Below are 27,428 nucleotides of genomic sequence, written 5' to 3' on the forward strand. Positions count from 1 at the left end.
TCTGATCAGAAAACACTATATAGGGGAATATTAAAACAAATTATCAGGCTTATGAAAATTGGGGTGGATGATTAGTAGCTTGATTTTTATTTCAGAGGGTAATACTGCAAGGGTGGGGGAGAAACAATGAAGTTGTTATCCAAGGAGAGGATAAAATGCCTGGCAAATAAATAAAAGAAACAAAACCTCTTGTGTCCATTCAAAAGGGCATTACAGGTTAGCTTGGAAAAGACTGTGTGCCCAGGGTGGAGGCACCACAGGTCAACTCATCCTATTGCAGCACCATTAAAATGTGCATCTCCAGAGCACAGTGTAATGGCATCAATGCAGAACATAACACCAAGTGCAGAGCTCCTCGTGAATACATTCTCCTTTTGCCCTCATGTTTGTGGAGGTTTTCCCTTTTGCTAATAAGTACTTGTTCCTCAGCATGGTGCTCCTTTTTTTATTTTGATTGTATTTATTTATCTGATCCTTGCTCTGAAAAAAACCACAACTGAATCACTACATAGTTTTGATTCTATCTTTGGAAGAACTGCGACTTTCTGCACCTAGAAAGTAAACAAAGCTGGGATTTACAAGTTAATAAATATATCTGGTATTTAAGGGTATCAGCAGGGGGATCCTCAAGAAATTCTAGATGCCATATTCCTTTGCGTACAACCTGACATAGTGCCAAATGTTAGTAAGTAAACACGGTGCACCCTTTTCCAGGGATAAACCTTTGGATACCCTTTGTAACCCATACAAAGTCACAAAGATACTTAAGCATCAAACTCTTGCTCTGACTCTCCCACTTCTCCAGCTGCAGAATGAGGAGAGGGAATTTAACCCCCCTCCCAGGCTCTTGTGACTGTAAGAAAACTCAGTGCATAGATGCCATGCTGTTAGGGCTACGTAAGGAGAGAAAAAGAGGGAGAGGAAAATTTCACACATTATGGGGCGTTTGGACAAATGGCTGCAAAAATTACTGGAGGTGATGTCATTAGAAGCATCAGCTTTACATTAACCCTGCCTCGAGTGACTCCAGCCAGCATCAGTGAGTTGAGGATCAGGCACAGCTACTGTCTGACACAGCAGTGTCAGAGAGAAATGAATGCAGTTGTTTGCCATGATGGACCTAAGGGGCTCAGGGGTTGATTCCAGTTCCTAGTTTTCTTGTGGTTTTAGACCCATTTTTAATTGCTTTTTCTCATCAGGGAAAACAAGTATGTGAGTCACAGGTCTTTGTTCTGTAAACTATAAAGTGCTAAGAGATTATAAGTATTATCATCACTATTTATTTTACCCTTTGGTGTTTCGTCTCTTTCCTGATTGGTTTATCATGACTATCTCTGTTCCCACTTATATGTCTCTTGGGCAAAGAGACAATGTAATATGACATTTAATACAGTGTACCACAGGCCATCCTCTCTCTTATGAACATTAAAATCACACACATAGCAAAAAGCACTCATAACAATAGATGTATCTTTTATTCACAGATAAAAACTGAAGCAAGCTGTTATAATACATATTTATACAAAGGATTTGAAAAAACCATAAAAAGGAAGATGATTAGAAAATATGATTCGTTATGAAATGTGGTATTACATACACTATTAAACCTTTCCAAAAGTATTTGTTTGGCAACAATTTATCAATAGTTTCCACACTTAAGTGGCCTCCTTCAAAAAAGCACAAATCTCATGCAGCATGTATAAACTTGATCCTGAGGGTTTGCCTTCCTTAGAAAAACTGTAAAAAGATATACTATTTGTCTTAAAAGTTCAAAATGCAAATGCTATATTTATAGTCAAAACTATATAAAAATATGGACCTAACTTAACATTTACAAAAACTTTTTGCTCCCTTTTTTTTGTTTGTTTTATGGTTTTGGTAATAAACATAATTCTCAATTCCTGCAGTCAGAGAGGAAAAAAGAAAACCAAAACAAACCACAGTGCCCTCTGTAGACTTCCTCACATTAAGTTTACGACTCCAAAAAGACCAGGTCTGTGAAAATTGAGGTTAGTAACCAAGGAAGTAGGTAAGCAGTTAATATATATCTATATATGTATATATAAAATGGAAAACAAACATTTATTTTGATCTGAAAAAGTAATAATACAAAACCTGAAGGTAAAACAATCATCTCAAAATGCCATAATACTCCTTTTCAATAGATAAATGTTCATAAAAATATCTTGAACCCTAACCAAGAAAACAATTATAATACAATTTTAATTCTGCTACATAAAACAGCTTTTCTATGAAACAAGAAGGCAAGTTCAGGTATGAAAACATAATTTACTTATTGCTTTTGCTACAATGTTGTTTGTTTTTTACATATAGTCATAAATACACTATACAGTATAAAATATTTCGTAGGAATACATTTTGTGGTCTGCTTAGGTTTGCTGGCTTTAATTCTAGCACCAAATACAAAAATGAAAAATCAAATGAACTTTAAAGGCACTTCCATTGTATGTTTGTTTGTTAATTAACATCACGGTTTGTACTAAATTTTTTCACTTCCCTCTGGTAGAAGCAATACTTGATCCTACTTTTATCTTTGTACAGCTCAGGTCACGTTGAGGCACCAAATGATTTATGAACATTCCCATCCCTCAGCTGTTTCTTTCTCTTACAACATTCATTGTTGCTTTTTAGTCTTCACCTTTCCTCCTTCGCTTCCCAGCTACTTTATCTCTTTACTTCTTCATGTCGGACAACCCAGCTTCACTTCCTTCAGTCCCTTGAAAAACCTCTCTTCAAACCTCCACTTCCCTTACTCCATCTTGCGCATCTGTTATTCCAATATCAAAACAGGTCACTATCATGATATGTGACTTGCACAGATTAACACACTGCTCCAGTTCTTCTGTCACTTGTTCCAGTGCCTCCAGGTACTCCTGTGACTCCTTGTCAAGATCAGGATCCACCTCAACTGCCAGAAAAAAAATTACTGAGTAAGAGAAACAGCTCATCATAAAATATTATTCTATCACAAAGGAGACAATAACGTAAAGTAAAATTTAATTTTTCTTGAACTCAGATTTTTTTTCCCCACTTTGTTCAGCAGATGCAAAACTCCACCTTGAGACTCCAGTTAAACAGAGCACTCAGTCCGTGAACAAATCTCATGTCTCAGTTTCCCAGCTATAACACGGACATATAAATATTTAATATTAACAAGCATCACAGTGTGTCTCTGCACCACTTTGACGTTCTCTTCTGGTTGGTTTGGAGGATGTTTTTTTTTCAAATCCCATATTAAAGAAACACAGACTGAGTCACAGATTATTTTAGGGTTCGATTCAGCAAAATATCTTATCAGGTGCTCAGTGGGACTGTTGACATGTTGAAAATCTGTTAGATGCTGATCATACCCACTTTTGCAAAATACTTACAGTCTTCTTTCCACTTATTTGGATCCATCATCAACCTGCACTTTGTCTCTTCCAACTCTTCCTTCAAAAATTCATGCTTTGCCTTTATTTCTCTGATTCGTTGCTGGCGCCTTTCTAGTATCTTCAGCTTGGTGTGGAAATACATCAGACCCTTTTAAGACACAGAAAAGACCATTCCATGAATTTTCCTGTTGTGAGCTGACTTTCAACAGTCTGACACAAGCTTATTACTTACTTGTAAGAGTTAGCAGGTGGGTTATTTTGTTTGGTTGTGGGGTTGGTGTGGTTTTTATCTTTTTGGGGGTCTTTTTATTTGAAGTTTACATTAATAGATTCTAATGTAGAGGATCAGCAAGCTACATCACTTGAGCATTTGTTCACTTCTCTGAATTGGCAAGCATCTCTTAATACATTCTGAAATTACTACTGATTGTAGATAAATATTTTTTCCAGCAGTGAAAATTATAAACACAGTCTAATGATAATGTTAGAGTTACAGTTAATACTAAAACAGATGAATTCTTATTTTCTTAAAAGCATTCCTACCTTCTCAACATCCTGGAAAGGCTATTATGAAAGAAATGGGAAAAAGGCATCAGTAGAACATAGAATTCTGGTCTTCAAAATAGAATTAGCTGAAGTGTTTTCCAATTAGAAGTAAATTAAACTCAGTGTATCCCTGATCTAATAGAATTCTGTCATCTACATAAAGAGTTAATGATCCTGTTGTTGAGGGAGCCTGTAAGGTTTCATCAGTCAGGCTAAGATTATGAAGTCTTCTCATAATGTATTCATTGGTAACTTCCATTTACACCATCAGTCATGTTAGACACAATTAATTTTAGACAGTAATCATTTTCATTTTCTGTGTTAAGAGTACCCCAACATATGAATTGTAAAATTAATAATTATAGTACTTTAATTGCAATCAATTTCCTGAACACCATTCCAGCATTCAAGCAAGGACTCTGTCTGTATATTGTAATTTAACTTGTCTACATTTGTTGTAAAATATGTGCTGACCTCAGTTTCCTCTTGTCTGTGCCGCTGTAATCGTTCCACATCATCAATCTCATAAACTTTAATTTCAAATGGCTCTTTTAAAGTGCCTGGCAAAGGTGGCAGATCAACCCACTGGCCAGTGACACTGGGTTTCCTTCCTAGGGAGGCAGCATCTGGCAATGGAGCAGGAATCAGTCTACGACGCTGGAGACCTAAAATACAGAAAACAAGCGTTCCTCAGACTCTAAGAGACTTAACACACTGCAGAATGTACTGCAGTCAATTAAAGAAAGATCTAGGTTCTCAGAATACTCAGGAAGAAATGCTTTTCTTGATCTTTTCCTTTTAGTAAAATACCCTCAGGCTGCTAATTGAGTTACTGCCTTGACAAAGTATGTCTCACTTGGTTCACAGATGGGAGTAACAGCAGTTCCTCTCCCAAAGCAGATGTCTGAACACCAGTTCTTTATTCTATCCTCACAAAAATATTTTGCCTGGATTGATTTTTCTTTGGTGCACTACAGTGGTATTCATTACCTTGCAAAGGCAATGAGATGGTGAGTAATCCAATACTGATATTGGCAGATGTATCTGGAAATCTCCTGCTCCTCCAGTTAAAGCCAAGCAAGGCTAAGATCCCTCTCATTGTACTACCTCTTTGCAAAGACCAAACAGTTCCCTCCAGAACTACTACTGATATTTTAGAGTGCTAAATACCACCAGTTATCAGTGACTTTGCTGGATCGAGAGGCATTCAGAAGGCATCAACCAACCAATCTGCAACTTCAGCCACCTCTAGCATTGAGATGTATGACCCCTTTGAAGCAGCACTCGGAAGATCAGTGCATGACAAAACTCACCACTTCTGGCAGCCCTCAATAGGGGTGTTCCCAGATCTACCAAGAAACATCACACCAAGAAACATGCCACCATTGATGTGTCTGCTAGGGATCAAGTTTCAAGAAGCAGAGACTGAGTTATGTCCTTCAAAAATGCTGATACTTTTGATTACAAGAGTTAGTACTTTCGTGTCCAGCATTTTTTTGTGATTATAAGTCTCTCTTCATTCTGTAAAAGGCTGATCTTTACACTATATGTGCCAAAGATGAGAGTATGCACAGAGCCACACTAACAAGGTTGCAGTTCAATCCCTAGGTAAGGGAGGGCTGAAAGCCACCAGAAACAAGCTGAAACGACACAGTAGCAGTAAGTAGAAGCAGTTTTTGGGTGACTAGTGACAATAAATTTAGTACTTAAGTTCTTCCTCTTAATTAAAAAATAACTAAGGGGTAAGGTATCTTCTGCTCTTACAAAAGGGAGCATATCAACAGAAGAGACAGCACTGCTCAGAGTACAGTGCTGCCAAAATAACTTCTGGACTGAGATGTCTGCAGGAGAGGTAAGTGCAAGTTAAGGCTGTCAGGTAAGCCCTGTCATGAACTTCAACATGAAAAGAAGACAAAATTCCAGCAGGTACTCCTAAAGCAACACAAAGCCACTGATACTTGAAGACCTACCTGCTTTATACACTCTTAAGAAAAACATCCCTCATTCTTAATTTCATCCTTGCTAATTTCTAAGTAACAAGAACAAAACAGGAATGTTTTCAAAAGGGGAAGACTTGATTCTACTTCTACAACACCTGTTCACCATTCTCACACACTAATCCTTTTAGCCTGAAACACCACTATCATCCTGTCAGATGAAACCACAGACTGTAACTCTGATCCTGTAACCACTTTGGTCCTCTGAAGAGGACAAACAGATAAAACCAAACACATGCAAGAAGCCAGAAAACTTCATATCCTTCCACTGTACAAGCCAGGGTCATCATCATTTCTCCGAGGATGAGGTTAAAGGATAAGGGAACAAGGTTTTCAGTGACATATGGGAGTAGGATCTGTCCTTAAATCCAGAGACTGCAGGACTCCAACACAGTTTGGAGCAACAGAAGCTACTCCAAGAACCTCTAATAATGTGCAAAGATTACAATTATTTTAGGATAATAAAGGGTCTGAAGTAAACATTTCTCATAAGAAATATTTGATGCACATCCTAGCAAACCTCATTTCATGTATAAAACACACTACTTTCTTGAAGTCTACAGCACTCCAAAAAAAGTAATACATAATTTACTGATATAGAGCAATTACAGTTGGAAAAAGAAATAGTTTGTCATTTTTAAAGACCTTATAAGCATTTCCTGGGGCAAAAACAAATACAAATCCATCAGTGGGTAATGCCTTCTCAATATGTGTGCAACTCATACAGCTGTTAATATTGATTTGCTGGAAAGGTTTAAGAGGTTGATATGAAAGAGAACTGCGGCAAACGTTGCACTAAGTTTCCAGAAGGGTTTATCACCTGATGAAGCAACTCGGTAGCCTTGACCGGAAAGCACCATGAGATCTACATCAGCTTCACTCATTTGGTTTTACTGGCAGAACTGAGCATCATGGGTATCTACAGGGATTGCAATAATCACCGCTGTCCAACCAAAAGTTCAGATTCAGTGCATTGTTGATATTAGTTCTATTATGTTTCCTACAGTCAGTACGCTCAGGTTGCTGAAGGAGACTTTTGATTATCAGCTACAGATTCTTTACAATACCATAGGACCTCAACTTAGATCAGTAAAACTGAATGCTGTAACAGCAGTTATATGAGCCTGATTTTGAAGATGGCTACAAATACATTCGACTACAAAAGCACTTACATGAGCACCACCTGCGAAAGCAATAAGGAAAGGCACCAGAGAGAAGGAAAGGGGACCTGGCTCTCAAACGCCCACCTTTGCAAGCTGTGGTCAGACACAGAAAGTGAGCCAGAGTAGCCTCTTCCCAGCTACTAACTGTCAGTAGTTTCCTACTGCTCAGTCAGTTTCCTACTGCTTACGGTGTCCACAGATACACACTAAAAGTTCTTTATATAACTACTATTATCATGCAGTACAATAATTTTACAATTAGCTGGGAGCATTAACCTAAGAGTCACTGCATCTTATGTACACACCCTAATGTTCTGCCTCTAAGCCTTATCTTTAGGTAATCTAATGCACATTCAGCAATCCTCATTAATTCACAAACACTCTTCTCCCCTCCAGGCCTTTCCTTTGTTTCCAAACTATAGTCTCAGCCCTCTCACTGACATTCCCTCACAGATGCCTAGCAGCAGAGCTCCTCCTTTCCTCACTGCCCTTCTTTCACCAGTCTTCCAGGATCACTTACTTGATCCTCACAAAAACTCATCAGCACTCACCCAGCACCCTCACTTTTACCAACACACCCATAACACCCTCCTGTTCTGGGCCACCCTGGTGCTGTGCTCACTGCCGGCCCTGCCAAGGGAGGAAGGAATATCCCCCATCTGCCGCCTCTTCCCTCGTAGGGAGGCTGCCGGCACCCCGGGGCACCCTGCATCTCTCCTGCCCTCTCCACCACAGCACCTGTCTCACACCTGCAGCTTTGAAGTGAAATAAATGACAAGCAGCTGCTGTCACAGCAATACACATGCACACACAGGCACACGCAGTCAGTCCACCTCCCTGCTTTGAGACCCCTCCAAACCTCCGCTCCTTCTCTGTCAGAGATGCCACAAAGCACCTCCATCCCCAGGGATGCAGCAGAGCACCAGCGGACACACCTGGACACCTGCCCCTTTATTTCTTACCTGTTGATCGTTTCTTGGGGGATTTAAGGCTCCTCATCCGACCCGGCGAGGACATCCCGCTCTCGCTCATGGAGTCGTGTGCCGAGGAGGCGCTGCCAGTGGCCTCACTGTCCCGAATCATGCTCTCATAGCCGCTGCTGCCCCCACTGTGGTAGAACAGAGCTGTCCTCCCCATGGCTGGAGGCAGCTCCCCGCTCAGGACACTACTGTTGTCACTGCCGTGCCCACTGCTGTAGCGCTGTGGTCGCCGTGGTGCTGTGATCTTGCTGTATGGGGATGGCAGAACCGGGATTTGTGACTTCTCATCGCTGAGGTTAATGCCACTGTCATTGCCACTGTCGGAGTCGGTGGAGCCTCGGAAGTGGCCTGCCTTGGCAGAGCCACCTGACACCAGCTCATTCACACGGCTGTTGGCTGCCCTCATGGCCTGCTTGGTCCCCATGATGGTCCCTCGGCCAGGTTTGCCACTGACAGGCTGCACAGAACGGGGGGCTGCCTTCCCACCAGGGGCCATGCCAGAGCTCTTCCCTGCAGGCTGTGCCAGGGACTTCACAGAGGAGCTGAGAGATTTTGACCCACTGGCAGAGAGGCCCCGGTTTTTGTTCCCATTGGCTGGCACCTTCTGGTTAGCAGTGGGTTTTGCCTGGTTGTTTTTACCCGGTGCAGGGGCAGCAAAGGGCAGTGGTAAACCCACACTGGAAGCAGCAGGGGGGACCCCCAGCCTGGGGACAGAGCGTCCCGCCCGGCTGTTGCCGGTGCTCCCGCTCTCCCTCACCACACTTGCTTTGGATCCAACCGATGTCAGGCTGTCGCACCTCTCCAGAGACATGTGGCTCCCATATCGGTGCACAGCTTCACTCTTTGATGTCTTCGCCTTTAAGCTGGACGTCATCTTGGGCAAAGAGTGGTCACCCTTCAGGTTCATTTTGCTGCTGGCACTTTCGCTAAAGTAAGACCCAGCTTTGAACCGTAAATCTGCTTCATCTTCAGCCTTCGGCGTCGGAGCTCTGGCAAAGTCCAGGTCAGAGGCTTTCCCCCCACCATTACCCAGACCGACAGGTTTCTGCTCCAGGCTCGACTTGCGTACAGGAGGCGTTGGAGGTGTTGGCCCACCTGGTCTGGGCAACATGGTTGATTTCTGTGGTGCATTCTTCTTTCCCAGTGACGATTTCAAGCTGCCAGTGGCCAAGGGAGCATCCGAATTCCCTCGGGTCACAGATTCTGGCAAAGTACTGTTAGCATGTGACACCGGCATCACTCCAAGTGTGGTGGCTCCTCTCTTCAGCTGTGGCATCTTCATTACAACTTCTGACTTCTTTGCAGTTCCACTGGAAGATTTGCAGGCCATTTCGCAGCCATCCACAACCCTCTGAGAGCAGGCAAGCATAGTCTGCGACTTCGCTGGCCTGGATGCTGTGCCAAAATACTGGGCAGCCTTTTCTGGCTGCTTCTCAGTACCAAACGTGTGAGATTTTGGAGACAGCAGTGAGTCCACAGGTTTTGCTTCCAGCTGATAATCGGTGCGTAACAGCCAAGGATCTTCAAATATGCCATGTGGATTCTGCAGCTCTTTATAGCTGAGAACAGTATTATTGTGGATTGGAGAAGAGGTAGTTTTTGTTTTCCTAGGAAGACTAGAATGTATTGTTTCTATCACAGGTGTATCACGAGAATTACTAAATTTAATTTTTACGGGCTGATCAGTGACACAAAAAGCACTTTTGATCTGAGATGCTTTGGTAGTTTCAGAGGTTTGAGGGCTTTTGCTGATGCCTGAGGACAGCTTGCTGGAACTCAGGCTCTCACTCTCCAGTTCAGAGAAGCAAAATCCACTGTCGTTCAGAGCGCTTTTCAGGGGGACACATAAATGGGATGAATCCAAGTTGAAGGGTTCCTCGGACTTATTACAGCTGTAAGATGACTGTGCAACAAAACTGTCACTAGACTGAGCTCCATCACTTTCAACTGTACAGATGCTGACTTCACTAAGCCATGAACTGATGGAGGAACGTCTGCTGCTGGTAAAGGGATCCTTAGCAAAGGGCACAACAATATCAATATTTACACCAGTAGAAGTCTCCTGTGAGGTATAAGCATCAAACTCATCATTTATGCTGCTGATAATACTGACCGGCCTCGAACCCGATGCAAGGGCTTGAAGGGAACAGTCACTGTTAAAGCTAATGATACTGGAAGGTCTTCCATTATCCATAATTCCACTAATAGACAGCTCTTCCACCACTGTGAAAACAAGCTCATCCTCTCCATTCAGCTCAACAGGCTGCTGCAAAGTCACTGTGGTGGTCAGTATATCCCGATCAAAACACTTTCCTCTGAACGCTGACCTGAAGCTGTGTACCTCTATCGCACCTGACTGATTCTGGGCATTGCTACCAACCAGGAATGTGCTTCCTACAGGGTTTTGCTCAGGGTTGTTTCCCATCTGTTTGCTCATTCCCACAGGAGGAGTCCGAACTGCATTGCTATTGTCCAGCTCCAAATTCTCAGCTTTGGAGCCCAGTGAGTGCTCTCTCTGCTGTGGAGGGGGAGGTGCTGGGCTTGGCAAGGGTCTCTTCATGTATGAGGACTTTTCCTTAATGACACATTCAGCTGGGGCCTTATTCTGCTCTGGATTTCTTGAAGGGCTACACCTTGAAGACTGCAGGGATTCAGTGATTGTCTCTCTCTCTCCCTCCAGTATGGAGTCTATTATTTTGTTGTCAGCTCTGCTCTGCAGCTTGGAAACCTCTGCTTTCAAGTGAGGTGTGCTATTTTCTTGACAGTTGCCATTGCCACCCCTTGGTACAACAGCCTGGAAAGGAAGATTATGTCCTTTCTTGGGAGATGCAGCTTCTTGTGGAATTGGTTTCTTAAATCCTCCAGAAGGAGAGGACATTTTTTCCTTTATCAGCTTAGACTGGGTGTTTTCCGTACCTCCAGGAACAGGACTACAACTGGACCCAACAGAGATTTCTCCACAAGCAAATTTCATGGGCTCCTCACTTCCATCAATGCACTCTAACCTTTCTTGCAGTTCAGCAAAAGTGTTGCATTTAAAATGGTCCTTGTCAGAACTCCTACCAATAGCAGAATTGTCTTTATTTCTTTTCTTATTTAGGGATGGGATTATGGGAACAAACTCTGGAGGACCTTCATTGTCCGTCAATTCCCTGTCGGACAAAGCTGCCCCATTGGGACCAACATATATAACAGTATCACAAGACTGTTCACTGCTGGAGGAATAATCTGGATCACTGGATATATTCAGGACAGGAAGGTCAGGGTCAAGGGCAACAGTTCGTGGGTGGAATGGTCGCAAATGGGGCGGTCTCCGGACATGTCCTTCTTCACATGAACTCTCTCCTCCAGAGGAGCTGGATGCATACTGCAAATGATCAACACAGCAAAAGTTATTAATATTAATTGATAAATAAGGATATATATGTGCATGTAATTGATCAAAAGGTCAAGTTTGCTATATACTTCATGCTTTGGGTATACTATCACCACTACATCTAGTGGGAAAATAAAATTAGAGTGGAGGGTGAATTAAAACAACAAGGTCACGCTACATAGATTTTATTGTATTAGGAGTAATATAACAATCACACCTTTTCAGATAATTTCCATTAAATATTATGCATTATCTTTCTCCCCAACAGTTTTCTGTTCCTTATTGGTTTTCAATTAATACAAATAGAAGCTTTTGAAATAGTTCCACATGTAGGCAAAGAAAGAATACGTGCTTGAAACAAAAAGAAGGGAATTTCAGGATTAAGGATTGGGGGCAAGATGATGGCTCAGTGCCAAGTCATTTGTCAGTTCCTCTCCTGAGCTTTTATGCATTTTGTATTACTTCTTACCATTGAGAAACCCCATGTTCCCCTACCAAGAGGTTAGGAAAACTCATTTTCAAATGAATTAATTTCTGCTTGTTTGTGAACCAACCTTGGATTTCTTCTTTCTCATTCGGTGGATTCGCGATGCGAGCTGAATGGTGGTGAGAGTTTCTGCATAATTGGCTGGGGAGTCAGAAATATGTGCAATCATAGTAGTTCTGCAGTTGATGTTCCCAAGTGATTCCCTCAATAACATTGTCAACTTGTTGTCCCTGTGCAACAAATGAGAATGCTAGAGTGACCCAAAGAAATCACAGTCTTGTTCTGCAGAATTTTACACCACAAACCATGCTTTCGCTTTCATAGGATACATGCATGTATGCTACATGTAGATAAGAAACATATTCCTATTATTGACTGCACTTCAAATGTGCCTAAAAGTGCACATACGAAGATACTAATATTTTAATTTATCTGCCTGTGTATTTACAGTATGATAAGTCATTTTCTTTGTTACTTAGAAAACTGTAAAACAACTGACTGATAACTCTTAGTTCAGGTTTAGCTCATATTACCCAAAACAGCTCATGAGTGCTGTATTTTTAGCTGAACAGACTTAGTACTAAGATAGTTGCACTCTGTGAACTCTGTGCAAACGATTTTGATAATAAGAAAAAACTAAGTCAAGAGAAACGTTAAGAAATTTCTAAACAAATACAACCATGTTAGATACCAGAAATATATTGTAAGTGTCACCCCAACCAATCTACTTTCCATTCTACCACCTATGGTCTGCTCTGACATAGCAAAGAGAAGCAGAAGGCTTTCCTGGTGATGCAAATCCTCCACTGTGGATAGTAAAGCTGACAAGAGAGGTGACATTTTGTCCTCCACTGGTCTCCAAGCCACCTCTCCCCAGGGCTCCCCGGAGTCCTACTGCCCCCCTGAGATAGTCCAACTGAGGGAACTACTGTCATGTGTGCTCACTAAACCATGGTAGACGACAAAGTTGAGGATCTGCCCTTCCCTACTCTAACCCATCCATCTTCCATTCCATACACAAATCTAGCAACTAGCCCGAGGAAAATATCTTTCTGCCTAATACAGAAAGAAACAACACCTGTTTGAGATACATCACTAGATAAATATGTGAAATGACATGATTGATAACAACAGCGCAAAGTTATAATGCATAAAGACAGGTAGCAATTAAATTTAAGGACTGAAGGCCAAGTTCTGGTAAGGGTATCACCAGTGTGGCTGTTGTCTTTCAGCTGGGCTCCCCACAGGTGTGTTTGACACAAAATTATTGTCAAGTACACTCCACAAAGGAATACACCTAAGTGTTCACTTCTGCTAAACAAATGTGCAACGTGGTGGTCTTTTTTTTTTTATCATTCAAAAAAGACAAACAGAAATAACAACCTTTTGATGACCATACTTGACAAACTCTCAAATATTTTCTGAAATTTCAGTTTAAGCTTTATGTTTGGAAAAAGAAGAGAAAATCCTATGAAATTTTGGTTAAATTGTTCACTGATGTCCAGCTGGCTGAGATCAGCCGTGATTCCAAATCCAGGAAACAAAAAAGAGATAGAAAGAAAACATCTTGGTCATTTTCCCTCCACTTTTTTCAACAACCAAACTATCCCAAACATTTCACTCAACTTCAGTATATACCAATATGAATATAGTTTTTGACCATGTAACTAAGAATTTCATTTTACATTGTAACATTTAGAAAACTGTGTGTATGTATATATGGACAAGTAGATGAATAGATACATGTGTCTGTAATATAGAAGTGACCTTAAAAGAGGACAGATCCCTCTCTGAGAGAATTTCCTTTAACTTGATCTTAAGTGAAGAGTAAGTTGTTATTGCAATTCATTTCTCAGGTAACACCAGCCACAAATTTAAGCTAATGCAGACAAGAATTCACTTACTTATATGGCACATGCTTAGCACCATTAATTAAGGCCAAAATTACATTGCCCAGGGCAGAGAGAGACAGACACAGAGAGCCTCCTCCATCTCGGCTCTTGCTCAGCACTTTTTCACAGCTCCCCAGATCAATGAGATGCAAACGACTGCGTCCTCCAGACACTAAAACAAAAAGGGGAAAAACAGTTGTACATCACGTTCTTGCATGGACTCAAGCCAACCCTGGTATTCAAGATGTATTCAAATGAGGAAAATAATGAATACAGCATGTGATAATGACCAAATTAAATATTAATTGTGAGGAAACCAGATATTGGCCACAGCTACAAAAGTTAAAGGTGACTCAACTGGCTTGAGAGTTCACTTCATTTTTTCTTTTTAAGTTTATTGCAAATTATTATTAAAACTAACCCAAGACCACATAATTTGAAAATAAACAATAGGGCAAGAAGATTCATACTTCCTCCTTTGCCACTCTTCTCCATGCGATACTGGTATATGTGAAGAGTAAAGAGCATATGTGAATTCCTCCTATCCTCTTCCTCGCATTCAGGTTTGCTGGTGCTTCTGGCAGCAATTGCAGCATCAAGAAAAAAGGCAGCTTTCTCTGCTGTCGGGGCCCTTAGCTCACTTTGGTTTTGAAGCTTGAATATAAACAAGAAAATGACTAATTAGCACAGGCGCATTTTTTTATTATTCTTTTGCTGAACTGTCTAAATCTCCAGGGCACTAAAAGAAACAAATATGTACACCATGGGAGAAGGGTTTATAAATTAAAAGCAATAATTTTTTTTTACTGTCTTAAAAGTTGTCATAATTGTTGTCAGATAACAGGAGATAAAAAGTAGAAGAAAGTCAGGCTCAAAAAAATCTATGCTCTGATATTCATTATACCTGGGTTCCACATATTGGATCTTCTCTCAGATAAACCCCGGGAGATTGGCCATCCTGAAGGCTGCCAGTGGCTACTTCAGCTAACAAATCCTTAAGGTTTTCATCTTTGCCACTGATCTCCACAGCAGATACTCTAATAGAGAAACGAGTTCCAGTTTTTTCTTTACGTTCATTGATTAATTTGAAGAGCCAAGAAATTGCACAGGGGATGATACCAAGGCTTTGTGTGGAGTTATCTTTCCCAATCATGGTAAAAGATTTTCCTAGAATGAAAAGACAAACACAAACATAATTTACCTTTCTTGTACAAGACAGTGTCTCTTCATATCACCACTGTACATCGCATGTAATGCCATACAAAGAACAGATGCAAAAATTCAAAGTATGTAATTATTAATCTATTACTGTTTATTCAATTAGGTTTGAAATTTTTGTAAGTCAGACCCACAGCAAATTAATGTTAAAGACATCTCTGATCTTTTGATTTTCATCACAACGCACCTACATAAACCTGCTCTTGAATAAGCTAATCTGATGCTACATTTTACCTTTTCAAATTAAAACTTACAGTCACGGTGTAGAAATAAACCATGATAAGTTTGCAAAGCTAATTAAAAAGAAATTCTAATCTATTCATATACTCCAGGTTTATTGTTCCAGGAGCTGACAGCATGTAATTACCAGACTGACATAGTAATTAACTGTAACGAATTTGGGAGCTCACCAAGCTTGACATGACCGAAGCAAAATATGCAACCATCTGCACCATTCACAACAGACTGAATTACTTCTGCTACTGTTCCAGAGCATACCTCAGCCTGAAAGAAAGATTGGAGACAAATAAGTAAAAGCCATATACTGCTGTGGTTTTTACTATTCTTCTGTAATGAAATGAACGACTCAATATTTTTGAGGCGTAGTATTCTCCCCATTTTTGTGGCATCAGTCCTATTGTTTTAGTAACTATGCTATCTTAAAAAAATAATAAGATATGCTACTACAGCCTAAAATAGTTTTCAATTCTATTAAACCTATTCTCTTGGAATATTGATTCTATGACTAATGTAGCAGACTGAATGCTATCCAACCAGGCTTCCTGCTGGTATAATAGCTTAGCCAAGGCTATTCAGTAATAGTAGCAACTCCACTGAAATTAAGCTACTGAGGAGCGCTCACGAGAATTAAAAAGACATCCATACTGAAGAAAATGCATTAAGATCCCTGAATAAGATTTCATAGTATCACATTTTCCTTTTCCAAGGGAAACATCATCATCAATAAGGAGAACTTGCTAAAATATTTGAGTGTGTTAAAACCAGTTTATCCACGTCAGTGAAGGTTTCAAATACACGATACGATGATCTATCAAGTAGAGCAACTGGGGGTAAGGGAGAGGGCTGGTGTAAATATGTAACTACAGTGAAATGATAAGGCTCTGTTTGCAGGTGCATGGCAGCAAGTTTTACTCCAGCAATGACACCTGCACAAAAGTGGCTGCACTGGCCAACATTACCCAGAAACACCACAACAGGCCACCCAACAGGCCCACCACAAGGGATTGAAAAGCCAGCCCAAACCAGAGCTCAATAGCCTGAAGGACTGGTGCCAAAAACAGCAGGGAAGCAGGTTGTGACCAGCCACCTTGCAGCAGGGCTGGCAGCACAAGTGAGGAAAAAAACTCACTTCCAGTTCTGGACTAATGTTGAGATCACCATTTCATATTTCTTCACAAAGACCCTGTTTGAACACATGCAGGATCTTAAAAACAGCCTCCAGATGTGGTTACCATTGCTCTGGGCACTGCTGTGTGGGGGAAGTTATTCTCCCTTTTTAGTGCTTGGCTAGAACTTAGACTTAATAGATAATTTCATATCTATAGTCTGGGACCCAAAAAATTAAGAACACTAGGAGAAGATCTGATCTTGGGATTATGAACTAGATCTTGTCATATTTTCTCAACATTAATAGACTATTTTCACCCTGAATGCTTTGTGGTATTTTTCACCCTAATTTTCTTTCCAGCAGTTCAAACTTGGCATAGTTCATCATACACTGTTGAATTTGTTCTTGTTTTTAAAGTTGTTCTAGGATTTTTTTTCCTGAACCGAAGATTTTTTTCCCCAGAAGGAAACTTCAGGTGTCCATGAGGAGAACCTCACTGAATACACTGCAGATCACAATCCTCTCCAAGACCAGTCGTCCCTCCTGTATAGCTGATTTCAGGTCTGGGGCTACTACTGTACAAATATACTCTTTTACAGGCCAAAAGAAAGGCATACACCACCATCAGCACAACAGTCAAGATAAAATAATCAGTCAAAACCACAGTATAAATGAACTGGAAAAGGTGAAGAGAATATTAAAGCTCCCTAAATGTTTCAGTACAGCAATCCCAAGGGGTTAGCTTTATCTTTGCTCCTAACAACAGCATTTAGTTTAACATTAAGCACATGTTTATTTCTCATTGAAAGCCATGGGGAAGGACTTTATTTCCATGCCATCAAATGGATGGAAACTGAATTTCAAATTGGCTGTCTGTCTTGCTCTAACAAGAGAAAATGAAGGAAGGTAATTTAGTCAGCAAATCCATCTCCCCAGATATTATTCCTTAATTTTACATCTCAACCAAACTGAAAAACATAAGAATTTACCTACTTGTCTGTTAATTACCATGTTTTTTTCCAGCACTAAGGTAACTCATTTAAATAAAGTTCCCCAGAAACAGAAGGAACTCTTCAGGCAATCAAATGCAGTGGCCATGAGAAGACTCGGGAGGTTTACATGAGTGACTCCAGTACCTGTGAAGCATCCTGGGGGAAAACTGCATCAAAGGCAAACATCTTTGGGACAGCAACAACACCTCTTCTGTGACCTGCATTCGAAGGCCCACTTGCTGCTGGATCATAAAATGTGATTTGTTTTTTTCGTGGGTCTACCTTTAGGAAGGACATGGATTCAGATGTTTCATGTGCTCCTTGAGAGGAACAAATCCTTACCATCACTTTCACCTGCAAGAATTCAGAAGAAAGCGACAACTTGAGTTCCCAGCTACAGATAAACACATGCAAAACATTCCTCCCAAACCCACTCTTCTTCCCATGATGTGTTTGTTTGTAATGGTTAGGTGTGTCAGAACAGCCGTGGGACAAACATAGAGCCAGATTTTCCAGCCTGGGGTCTTCACTGAACTAACTGGCTTTTAAAGGTGCATTTTGTCTCTTCAGTTGATTCTGTTCCAATTTTACCATTTCAATTTATAAATGTCTGACCTGCAGGTATGATCCACTGTAGGTGTAACACCACACCAAAGAAAAGAAAATGCTAGTGACCTACCTTTCAAGTACTCAGTGTGACCAAAAAGACATAACACTTTGAAAATCAGGCTGAATAAGACAGGGCTCAGACAGTTAGTCCATTTGAAGTAAATCTAGAAACTTTCAATTCCTTGTTCACATTATTCTAATAAAGAGGTGTTTTTCTCATAAATTTCCCAGGCAGATGCCTTTATGCTGTCATTGCTAGGCTCTTTAGTGGTTAATTGCACATTTAATGGAGAAAAAAAGGAAGGAAAAATTCCCCACAAACCATTAAAAAGTCAAAAAGCTTGAAACAAAACCACTTGGAAAGTACTTTTCTATTGCAACACTACAAATGATGATATCCTACACAAAGATTTTTAAAACAATATTTTTAGAAAGCTCAGACATGTTGTCTGTGATTTCCAAAGCAGCTTATGGGAGCCAAATGACTGGGTCTGAGGAAAGTTCAGCAACGGCTGCACACCTGCTTCTTTTAAGTTTCCTGGAAATCATATTCTTACTTGAAAAACTTGTGAAATACTGCCTCACACCTACTTACGACCATTTATCCTTATGAAATTATTCCAAGGTCAGTACCAACATGTTTTATACACCTTGCATTGAAGTAAATTACCATTACAGGTGCAACTACAACTCTGAACTGTCCAGTGGATCAAACTTCAGGGAAAAGCACTGTTTGGCCAGAATTACTTTTTCCATGGCCAGTCTGAAATGTTTCAATAACAAGCCGAACAACAATATTATCTCCTTATCCAACTACCAGACAACTCTCTCAGTACCAGTGTTAACCAGGTAGTTTCACTGGATGAAGAGCCTCCATGGCTACCATAGCTGGAACACTTGCACTCTCCATAGCACCCACCAGGAGCTTCATCTCCTGCAACACAGCTGCTTACCCACTAAACATCCACTCCTGTTAAAGCACTTGCACTTGATTTGGAAGGGGAGTGACAGAGAGGAACCCCTCCACTGCAAATCTACCAGGTGAACCCTCCAGACACAGAGCACACAGTCACCTACTGATGAGTCATCACTTGGCACTGGTGAGGCCACACCTCAAATCCTGTATTCAGTTTTGGGCCTCGCACTTCAAGAAAGACTTTTCGGTGCTGGAGCATGTCCTGAGAAGGGCAACACAACTGGTGAAGAGTCTGGAGCACAGGTCTGATGAGGAGCAGCTTAAGGGAGCTGGGAAAAGAGGAGGCTCAGGGGGACCTTATTGCTCTCTACAGAGAACGATAGGCTGAAAGGCTGTAGCGAGTTGGGGGTTGATTTCTCCTCACAGGTAACAAGTGATAGGGCAAGAGGAGATGGCCTCAAGTTGCACCAGGAGAGGTTTAGGCTGAATATTAGAAAAATATTCTTCACCTAAAGGGTTGTCAAGCCCTGGAACAGGCTGCTGAGGGAAGTGGTAGAGACACCATCCCAGGAGGTATTTAAAGGACATGTGGATGTGGCACTTGGGGACATGGTCTAATGGTGGGCTTGGCAGTGCTCGGTTGACAGTTGGACTCGATCTTAAAGATCCTTTCCAACCTAAACAATTCTGTGTTTCTACGAGACGGGCTCACTTTCAGCCCTGAGCTGGATACTGCACATGGAAGCCAGGTTCGAAAGCTCACATCTCTGATAAAGAATGATTCTCCATTTTATTGCTAAATTTAACCTTATATCTCCCAGAACAATTTAACTCCTACTTACTATGTTTCAATAACATTGTCATTAAAATGGTGTGCACTTATTACACTGACACATTGTGTCTTTGCAAAAAGAATTGACTTAACAGTCAGCACTTCCCCGTCACTCCTGGATCCAGAGAAATAAAAGCTACTTCAGCAAAGCAAAAAATGGGAAATGCAGGCAGCGAACAGAGCACTTATCTAAACAGCCACCCTCTGGGACTGCCCTTCATACCAGACAAGATGAAAAGATGATGGCATACACACCTGCACCCAGTGTGTGCAGTGAATTGCAGTGCCCAAGCCAGGATGATCTACAGCAGACAGGTGGGAACAGCAGGAAGCACAACGCTGAACTGTCCCTGCCTTTATCAGCTGGGAAGGGCAGGTAATTTGAACATTTCATTGAAGTTCTCAACTGTTCCATTTTTCCATGTCCTCCTCTCTATGGCAGTTAACCTGCACACAGGCATCCCTACACAATTATTCAAGGACCCTCACAGAAAATATTTTCCACAAAGCAGCTACAAAAGCTTTTCCCCAACATTTTTTCCAAACAAAGAGGTTAAGAAACAACCAGCCCTTCCCATAAACACTGCAGGAGGCTCCACCAAAGGTAGCAGCAAATTCTTCCACCTATTGACTCAAGCAGTCCCCTTATTCAACACTTTCTTTTCTTTCCCCTTTCATGGTAATATGAATATGAAAATACAGTTGCAGAAAACAAGCAAACCTTAGAATAAATAAAACAGCTGCCTCAAAAGCAAAGTGCATCAGAGGTGACACATTCAAGGCTGTTTCCCCATAAAAGCTGCATGAAGCCAGCTTTGTGTATTAGCCTGCTAGCTCAACCTTGACATGCTACCAGGGTGCTCATAGAAATAACCTCCCTTGGGCAAAAAAAAAGAAACAAAAACTAAATGTATAAATATGTGTAAGTACAAATGCCCACTCCAGGGTCACTTGATTAAAATGAATTTTAAAATATATGCTGTTTTCAGAGCACTTATCTAAACAGTCCTTTCTGTTCTCTCTTCCACCTATTAGATTATAGCAGTCAGAGCTTGGATAAGAGGAAAATTGGTTTGCTCCTGACCTAAACATCAAGTTACCTTCATCAGGGTGTTGCTCCCCCTAAACACAATGATGGCTTCACCCTCAGAAAAACCCTGCATGTCAAATTAGCTTTTTAAGACCACCTCTCTGAAGCAGAAAGATTATAAAATAGCTTCCCATACTGGATCAGATCCCAAACTTAACAGGTCTCGAGGGTCATCTTCATTTTTAAAGTGGAAGTGAGCTTTCGAGACAAATGGGAGTAGGAGGAGAAAAATCAGCTTAAGGGAGTTCCCCTTTTAATGTTTAAAAGCAGATTTGCCAGTAGAAAAACAATGATTACACATTTCGTTTCTCTGCCCACTAAATAAATCTATAAGTGGTATCTACCAGAGACTGTAGGGTTATAATGTGTCTCACTTATTCATGATGCTGAGCCAGACTGATTTCACTCAGAAATAAAGCAGAAGTGCTCATGAAAGTACCAACAAGCATGAAGGTTACTCAAACATATCCCTTCACAACAGCAAAAACTAAGAGCAGGCAGATCCCAGGTGCATGCACAAACTTCTAAGTGCATAAGCAAAGGTTTGGTGCAATACTATTTATTCTTCTTACACTTCTTGCATGCCTGTGCCTGAGGACCAATATTAAGTGACAGGTTTATATTCTCAGCTCTGAAGTTCATCCCAGTACTCTTCTGGAATGAATACTGCTGGAAAAGCAGTGTACTATAGAGCTAGCATGGCTCTTGCCTTGAGGATCAATTTAACTGCAGCTTCTCCTGGGTCTCTTTATCTAGTTCTCATACAAAAGACATGCTCACCTGCAGGGACAGCAATGTGCAGTGCAGGAAATCATCCAGATACAAGGGCTTGCAGGGAAGGGAGGATTCAAGATAACATGTGAACCCATAAATCTGAAAGTAACTTTGGCCCATAACTAGAGAGCGAATCAGCAATAACTGCGCTCCAATGCTTTTATTCACTTATGAAAATGAATTATTATAATTAAGTGCAATAACAATAATTTCAGGCCCACTCAGGATCACACCCAGCATAGGCAACTATTCGACAACATGTCCAGCTTTGTGTGGTCAACTCCAGCTGCAGTGGTACCAGCTACTGGTAACGTTTGTAAAAAGCAAGGAAACACAAGATAAGGAATTTAGAGGAGAATGAACAAAGAAATGGAAGAATAAGACAAGTAGAAAGAAATAAGAACAGGTCTGGTGGGGGGTGGAAAGAGAGCTAAAAGAAATGGGGGGAGAGGGGAGAGAGAAAGAACAGAAAAAAAGAAAGACAATACAGATTTGGTGATTTCAGAAAAGTCATCCCAGGCTATGGGCATCCTGCCCTGACCTCCTCTTACACTCCTTAAGGAGAACTAAGACAGCACATCCATCCTGTGATGGAAATGACCCTTATTGCTAGAACCGGGTATTATTACTAACTCCTTTTTTTTCCCCCCTTTTGTGTATTTCTTCTTCAATGCAGAGGACAGTGCAGGGCAAGAAAAAGAAATGCAAGTGGAAGTTTATAATCATAAGGATACAAGACTTTGTACACAGACATTCATACAGACATCAAATACTGGATAGAGACTCTATTTTAATGAGGGTGTGAATGGAAAAGGAGGCTAGTTTTATATTTGAGTTCCATTTTTGCAAATAAAATAAACACAAACATCACAATACTTGCAGATTAGTAACATTTTTCTCAGTGCCTGAAGACAACCTAAATCATGCAAACCACTGAAGTATTTCATTAATTAACTGGCTCTGATCTGGTGGGTTTTGTACACTGGGGTTTCACACTCCATTGCTGAACTTTTCCAAACTCATGTTTCTGCAGAAACCAGCAGGTCAGCAGAATTGCTGCAGGAAATCCTATTAAAATCAAAAGTGTTTGGGAAAAGAAGATAGCAAATACATCTTGAATATGTCATTACAAGATAAAGAATTTTTTAAAAATAAATAAACAAGGACCTAATTTGGAAAAGCTCTAGAAATTGGTGGCACAAGGTCAGAGACCCCTCACCCAGCACAACAATGGATGTAATTTTAACCTTCACTGGCAAGGGTGGGAGAGACATTCAGAGCAATGAAGGAATTATTTTTTTTTTAAGTTTATCTGTCTGTCAGCCTACAGTGGAAGTCAGGGCAAAGAAAGGCAACAAAAGAAAACAATTGCAAGCTAGAATTAATTCCAGCTATGTAAGGGCAAGCCTAATGGATGGATGCTGAAGCATAAAAAAAAATCGTACCACAGTTTGTGTAAACATAAAGAATTTTAAGGGAGAAAAACTGGCAAAAGGGCACATTTCTGAAAAGAAAGGGGGGGAAAGAAAAGGCCCACGTGTGGATGACAAGGGCAATGTGGATGATTCTGGGACTAAACCCCAAAAAGTTTTAGAAACATCTGATGAGATCACTAGAAAACCACAGATCCACTCAAATTTCAGTAACCTGTTGGAGTCCTGAGACAAAACTCTAGGCCTTGAGATCTTTGACCCTTATTAAAGTAAAATCTAAATGCATATTTAACAATTTTCACCTAAATACTGAAATAACTCAGAAACTGAAGGCTGTACATGCTGGTTGGTACCAGCCCTTCCTCCTCTTGCAGCTCTCCTCCTCCACTGCTACTGGTTGCCCCGTTTCACACCTAAGGGTCACAAGGAGAGACCTCCTGCCCCACCACCACATGGCAGTCACTGTTCCCATGCTGTGACCTTCTCCACTGTTGCCAGTCCCGTGGGACCCTTTTGTGTGGACTCGTGATTTCCAGATCCTCCCCTGAACATACTGAACGAGTTGGAGTTGAGGAGAATGGGATGAGGGAGTCACAGCAACCAAAATAATGAGTTGACTTCTGGACTCATCAAGACAGTGCAGAACATCAAGCCTATGTCACTGCCAGAAGACAGGTCTGGAAAAAGTAAGAGACAGACCAAAAAACTGTGAAACCCAAAATTCGAAGCAACTCTGACAGCAAGACATGAATGTGAGACTGATGGTCAGAGGCAAGCTAACAATTTTATCTAATAAAGCCCATATATTTTGGATATGCTGAATTGAATGGAGCTATCACAAAGTCACATGTCAATGAACACAAAACTCCCCTAAGACCAGTGAGGCATGTGTTGTCCCAGAAGAAATCACATCCAAGGCTGAATTGGTAGAGAAAAGAGAGCCAGTGATAACAGAGGGAATGAGCTACACAATTCTACACAATTTTAGACAGAAACAGCCAGGAGACTGACAGTCAGGTTCTCACAGATTACTACCCCATAACCAAGAGAGATGGAAAGGCTATAAACTCGGAGACCAGAGAAAGGGGAAAGACCATCTCACACTTAAAGAACCATATGATTTGAATTCTGTTCTTAAGACTATCATGGACCTCTACTATATGTTTTAGACAATTAAAAATGTATTTATATAAATATATAAATAGAGAGAGAGAGAGATATCAAAGTTGTTCATTCATCTCTAAGTGGAGGGTGCCAAATACTCTACACAGTTTAATGAGGGGCAGACATGTAGATGGAAAAGACTCCACTAATTCACTAGGTAATGACTAGACTCCATGGCATTTTGAATGGTGAGGAAATTAAGATCCTGACCCAGCCAAGTATGTTAGCACAGGCATAACTGTAACATATGGTACCTCCTTTGAAATCAATGGATGTGCAGTGTTTATGTTTTTGTAGTGATGTTTTGTTACATTTGATGCTTATGTAGTTGTCAAGTTTCAAATTAGACAGAATGAGAAGGAAAAAGTAAAAGGAATGGATTAAAAAGCATGTAAAATTTTAAAATACATGGGCTCAAGCCTTTTTACTAAAATAAAGTGACTTAATCTGTCTGTATTTTGGGAAGGTGATGGCACTATACTGGAATCCATTTTAGAAATGCTGGTCATATTCTGCATAAGAGCAGTATCATAATTCCTAAATGAACAACCAATTTGATCTTTAGCAATAAATGTCATTATATCAAATTTGAACAGACACTAAATATTCCCTGGAAACACACATCTTTGACAGGCATCGTGCAGCCAGGAGGTTAATTTTGCCCAATGTTCACAAAATGGCATATAGCAGCAGGTTAATTAAATAACTATGTTTAGACACCCACCACTCTGAATTAAGATTTCTCAGTGAGAAATTACAAAGAATTCACATTCAGTCGAATAAAGACCATTTTCCAATGAAATCACTTATTTTTCAACTACAGTGTAAATCAAATTACAAAAGTCCTAGTTCAGAGCCAATATTTTTCATGGATTTAATTGTAACTGACAGATATATAACCCTTGCTAAATTGGTTTACTGTGGGTAGTTCTTACAAGCTTTTCATATACTGCCACTACAAATGGATGGCAAATTTATATGCAAAATTGCCATGCTAGCATAGACCAGCTAGCTCCCCTGGGAGAACCTAAAAAAAAAGAAAAAAAAATCACTTCTATATTGTACTCTGTTAAAGAATAATTGATTCTCTACTCCCAGAAAACATGAAGGAAACTATTTCATTTTTTCAAGGTGAAAACAGTAGAAGGTGAAAGTAGAAGAATTTATGTATTTTTATCTAACTTTTCCACATTTTTGTTTAAGCAGTTCAAGGTGTTTTGGCAGGGATACACACACTTGGGATGATACAGTGCTACATACATCGATAGACAAGTACTTAGTATGATACATGACCTAGATCAGAAATAACGCTTTAGTCATTAGGAAACAAGGAGCAATAAAGATGACAAAATTAAGTACCTATTTGTTATCTGTCATCAAACCATTCTGAGAAGCAGTGAATGGGACACACAGCAAACTTAAGAAAATCCTGCATGATTAGTAAATCATATTAGCAGTACCTTAGCTATCACTTGGTAAAGCATAAATGAAAGTAAATGCCTAAAACTCGTAAACGGAGACCAGTATACATATACCTGTCCAAGAAACATGTCTGACAATTCAGGTCCTCTGTAAATGCTCCACTTCAATTATCTTACACAGGAGGATTCTGTCATTCTAACACAAAAAAATTGACAGAATCCTTGAAAGCGACAAGCACTTAAAGTTGCTGTTGTAAGTGATGCAGTATTATAAAGAATGAGCTGAACAGAATCCCAGAAAAAAAAAAAACATTTTGCATGAAAAAGGTTTCCTACCACGCTAAAGAAAAATAGCACATTAGAATGCTACGCAGCAGCCACTGTAAAAAGGATGCCTTTTTTAATACCACAATATGATAAATTATCTTAAGTAGCACATTAATGTCAGAAATTGAGCATAATCTAACTTCTTTCCAGTGACAATATTAAATGGTTTTCAGACGTCTTTCCTACTATTCTGACATTAAATTTAATAACACCCAGAGAGACCACAAAAATGATTCGGTTACAAGAATCATACTGCACTGGATCATTGCCTTTTAAGTAGGATTCAGCTAAATGATTTGGACTCTGATGCTTTTGGCACATTCAAGAGAAAGGTATGAATTTTACTATGTAACATTTATCAGTAGTGAGCAAAATTCCTTTCAGCATCCAGTTTGCATTGGTAGTGGGATTTTCCTTTGTGCAAGAGTTTGATTATTGTTGATTACATGAAACACAGGTCGCAGACAGACCTACCATTCTAATTTTTTTTTTTTTAAACTTTTCTCTGCTTGGTATTGTTGAATATCGACAATCCCTACAAGCACCTGTTAGAGTGTATAACATTTTGCAGTATTAGTAAAGAAAATTAACAAAAGGCTTAATTAAAGATTTATATCACGGGACAAGTCCACATACTGCTGCTGAAATTATTATAATGGGAAAAATTAGTATTTCCGAAATGTAAAAGAAATTAATAAGATATTTATTTTCCACCTTCCAGAAGAGTACTTGAAACAGTGAGAAATTATAAATTCAAATTGTAAAAGATACACACAGGCTCTCTGCTGAAGTAGGTCTCTAATAACAAATGCATTCAACCATAAAAGCCATATAGCAATTTCACCGCAGCAGAACTGTATGATACACATGGAGATGATGATGTGAGATTAGGAATAAATTTAGATGTTAGGCTAAAATAATCAATAACTGAGTTCAAGTGCAAGAACTGGCCATCGAAATCTCTCCGCATCCTGTCTCGTCCAGCAGTTCTCACAATGCACAGTAACTGCCTTTGCTGTAGTCATGCAGCTTACGAAAAGCAAGAATTCAAGCCTCTTCCTTTCCCCAAATGCCTGTTGGGCTCAGAAGTTCAAGAAAAGGTTCCACAATCAGTGGCAGGACCTGTCCAATTATAGACACCACAGAAGAACGCAAAATAATCCAGATGCTGCCTTCAAACAGTTCCTTAGATTCAACTGTCCCATCACCCAATTCAGAATAACTCTTATTTCTATGTTTAACTTTGAAACCAATGAAAAAGGCTTAACACCTTCAGCTCACTATTGAGTCAGTGCTTTTGCCAAAGGGAGTTTTTTGCATGATAAGCCAATAGTCACAGTAGGACAGCTTTGAAAGTGCATATCAAGTAAGGATAAGGAAGATAAAATTCTAAGTACAGATGTTAATTTGTTTGGTGAGGTCTTTTCTCCAAAGGTTTAGGCTGACTGGGGTCAAGGTCTATGCCAGC

General features: G+C 40.3%; 1 protein-coding gene across 1 annotated transcript in view; it reads right to left on the reverse strand.

The window, feature by feature from the left end:
* Nucleotides 1-1,456: 1,456 nt before the first annotated feature.
* The window catches only part of KIF26A (kinesin family member 26A), a 99,847-nt gene continuing 73,875 nt past the window's right edge, over nt 1,457-27,428 (reverse strand). Inside the window, exons 5-14 of the mRNA XM_017807687.1 lie at nt 17,539-17,748; nt 15,465-15,558; nt 14,741-15,003; nt 14,307-14,490; nt 13,849-14,008; nt 12,012-12,174; nt 8,064-11,448; nt 4,416-4,606; nt 3,393-3,543; nt 1,457-2,929 (exon numbers count right to left, since the gene is read on the reverse strand). Of these exons, the coding sequence (XP_017663176.1) occupies nt 2,754-2,929; nt 3,393-3,543; nt 4,416-4,606; nt 8,064-11,448; nt 12,012-12,174; nt 13,849-14,008; nt 14,307-14,490; nt 14,741-15,003; nt 15,465-15,558; nt 17,539-17,748 (4,977 nt within the window). The 3' untranslated portion in view covers nt 1,457-2,753. The remainder of the gene's footprint in view (nt 2,930-3,392; nt 3,544-4,415; nt 4,607-8,063; nt 11,449-12,011; nt 12,175-13,848; nt 14,009-14,306; nt 14,491-14,740; nt 15,004-15,464; nt 15,559-17,538; nt 17,749-27,428) is intronic.

The sequence above is a fragment of the Lepidothrix coronata genome, unplaced genomic scaffold, assembly GCF_001604755.1.
Source record: "Lepidothrix coronata isolate B3197 unplaced genomic scaffold, Lepidothrix_coronata-1.0 Scaffold19, whole genome shotgun sequence".
Lineage (NCBI taxonomy): Eukaryota > Metazoa > Chordata > Aves > Passeriformes > Pipridae > Lepidothrix > Lepidothrix coronata.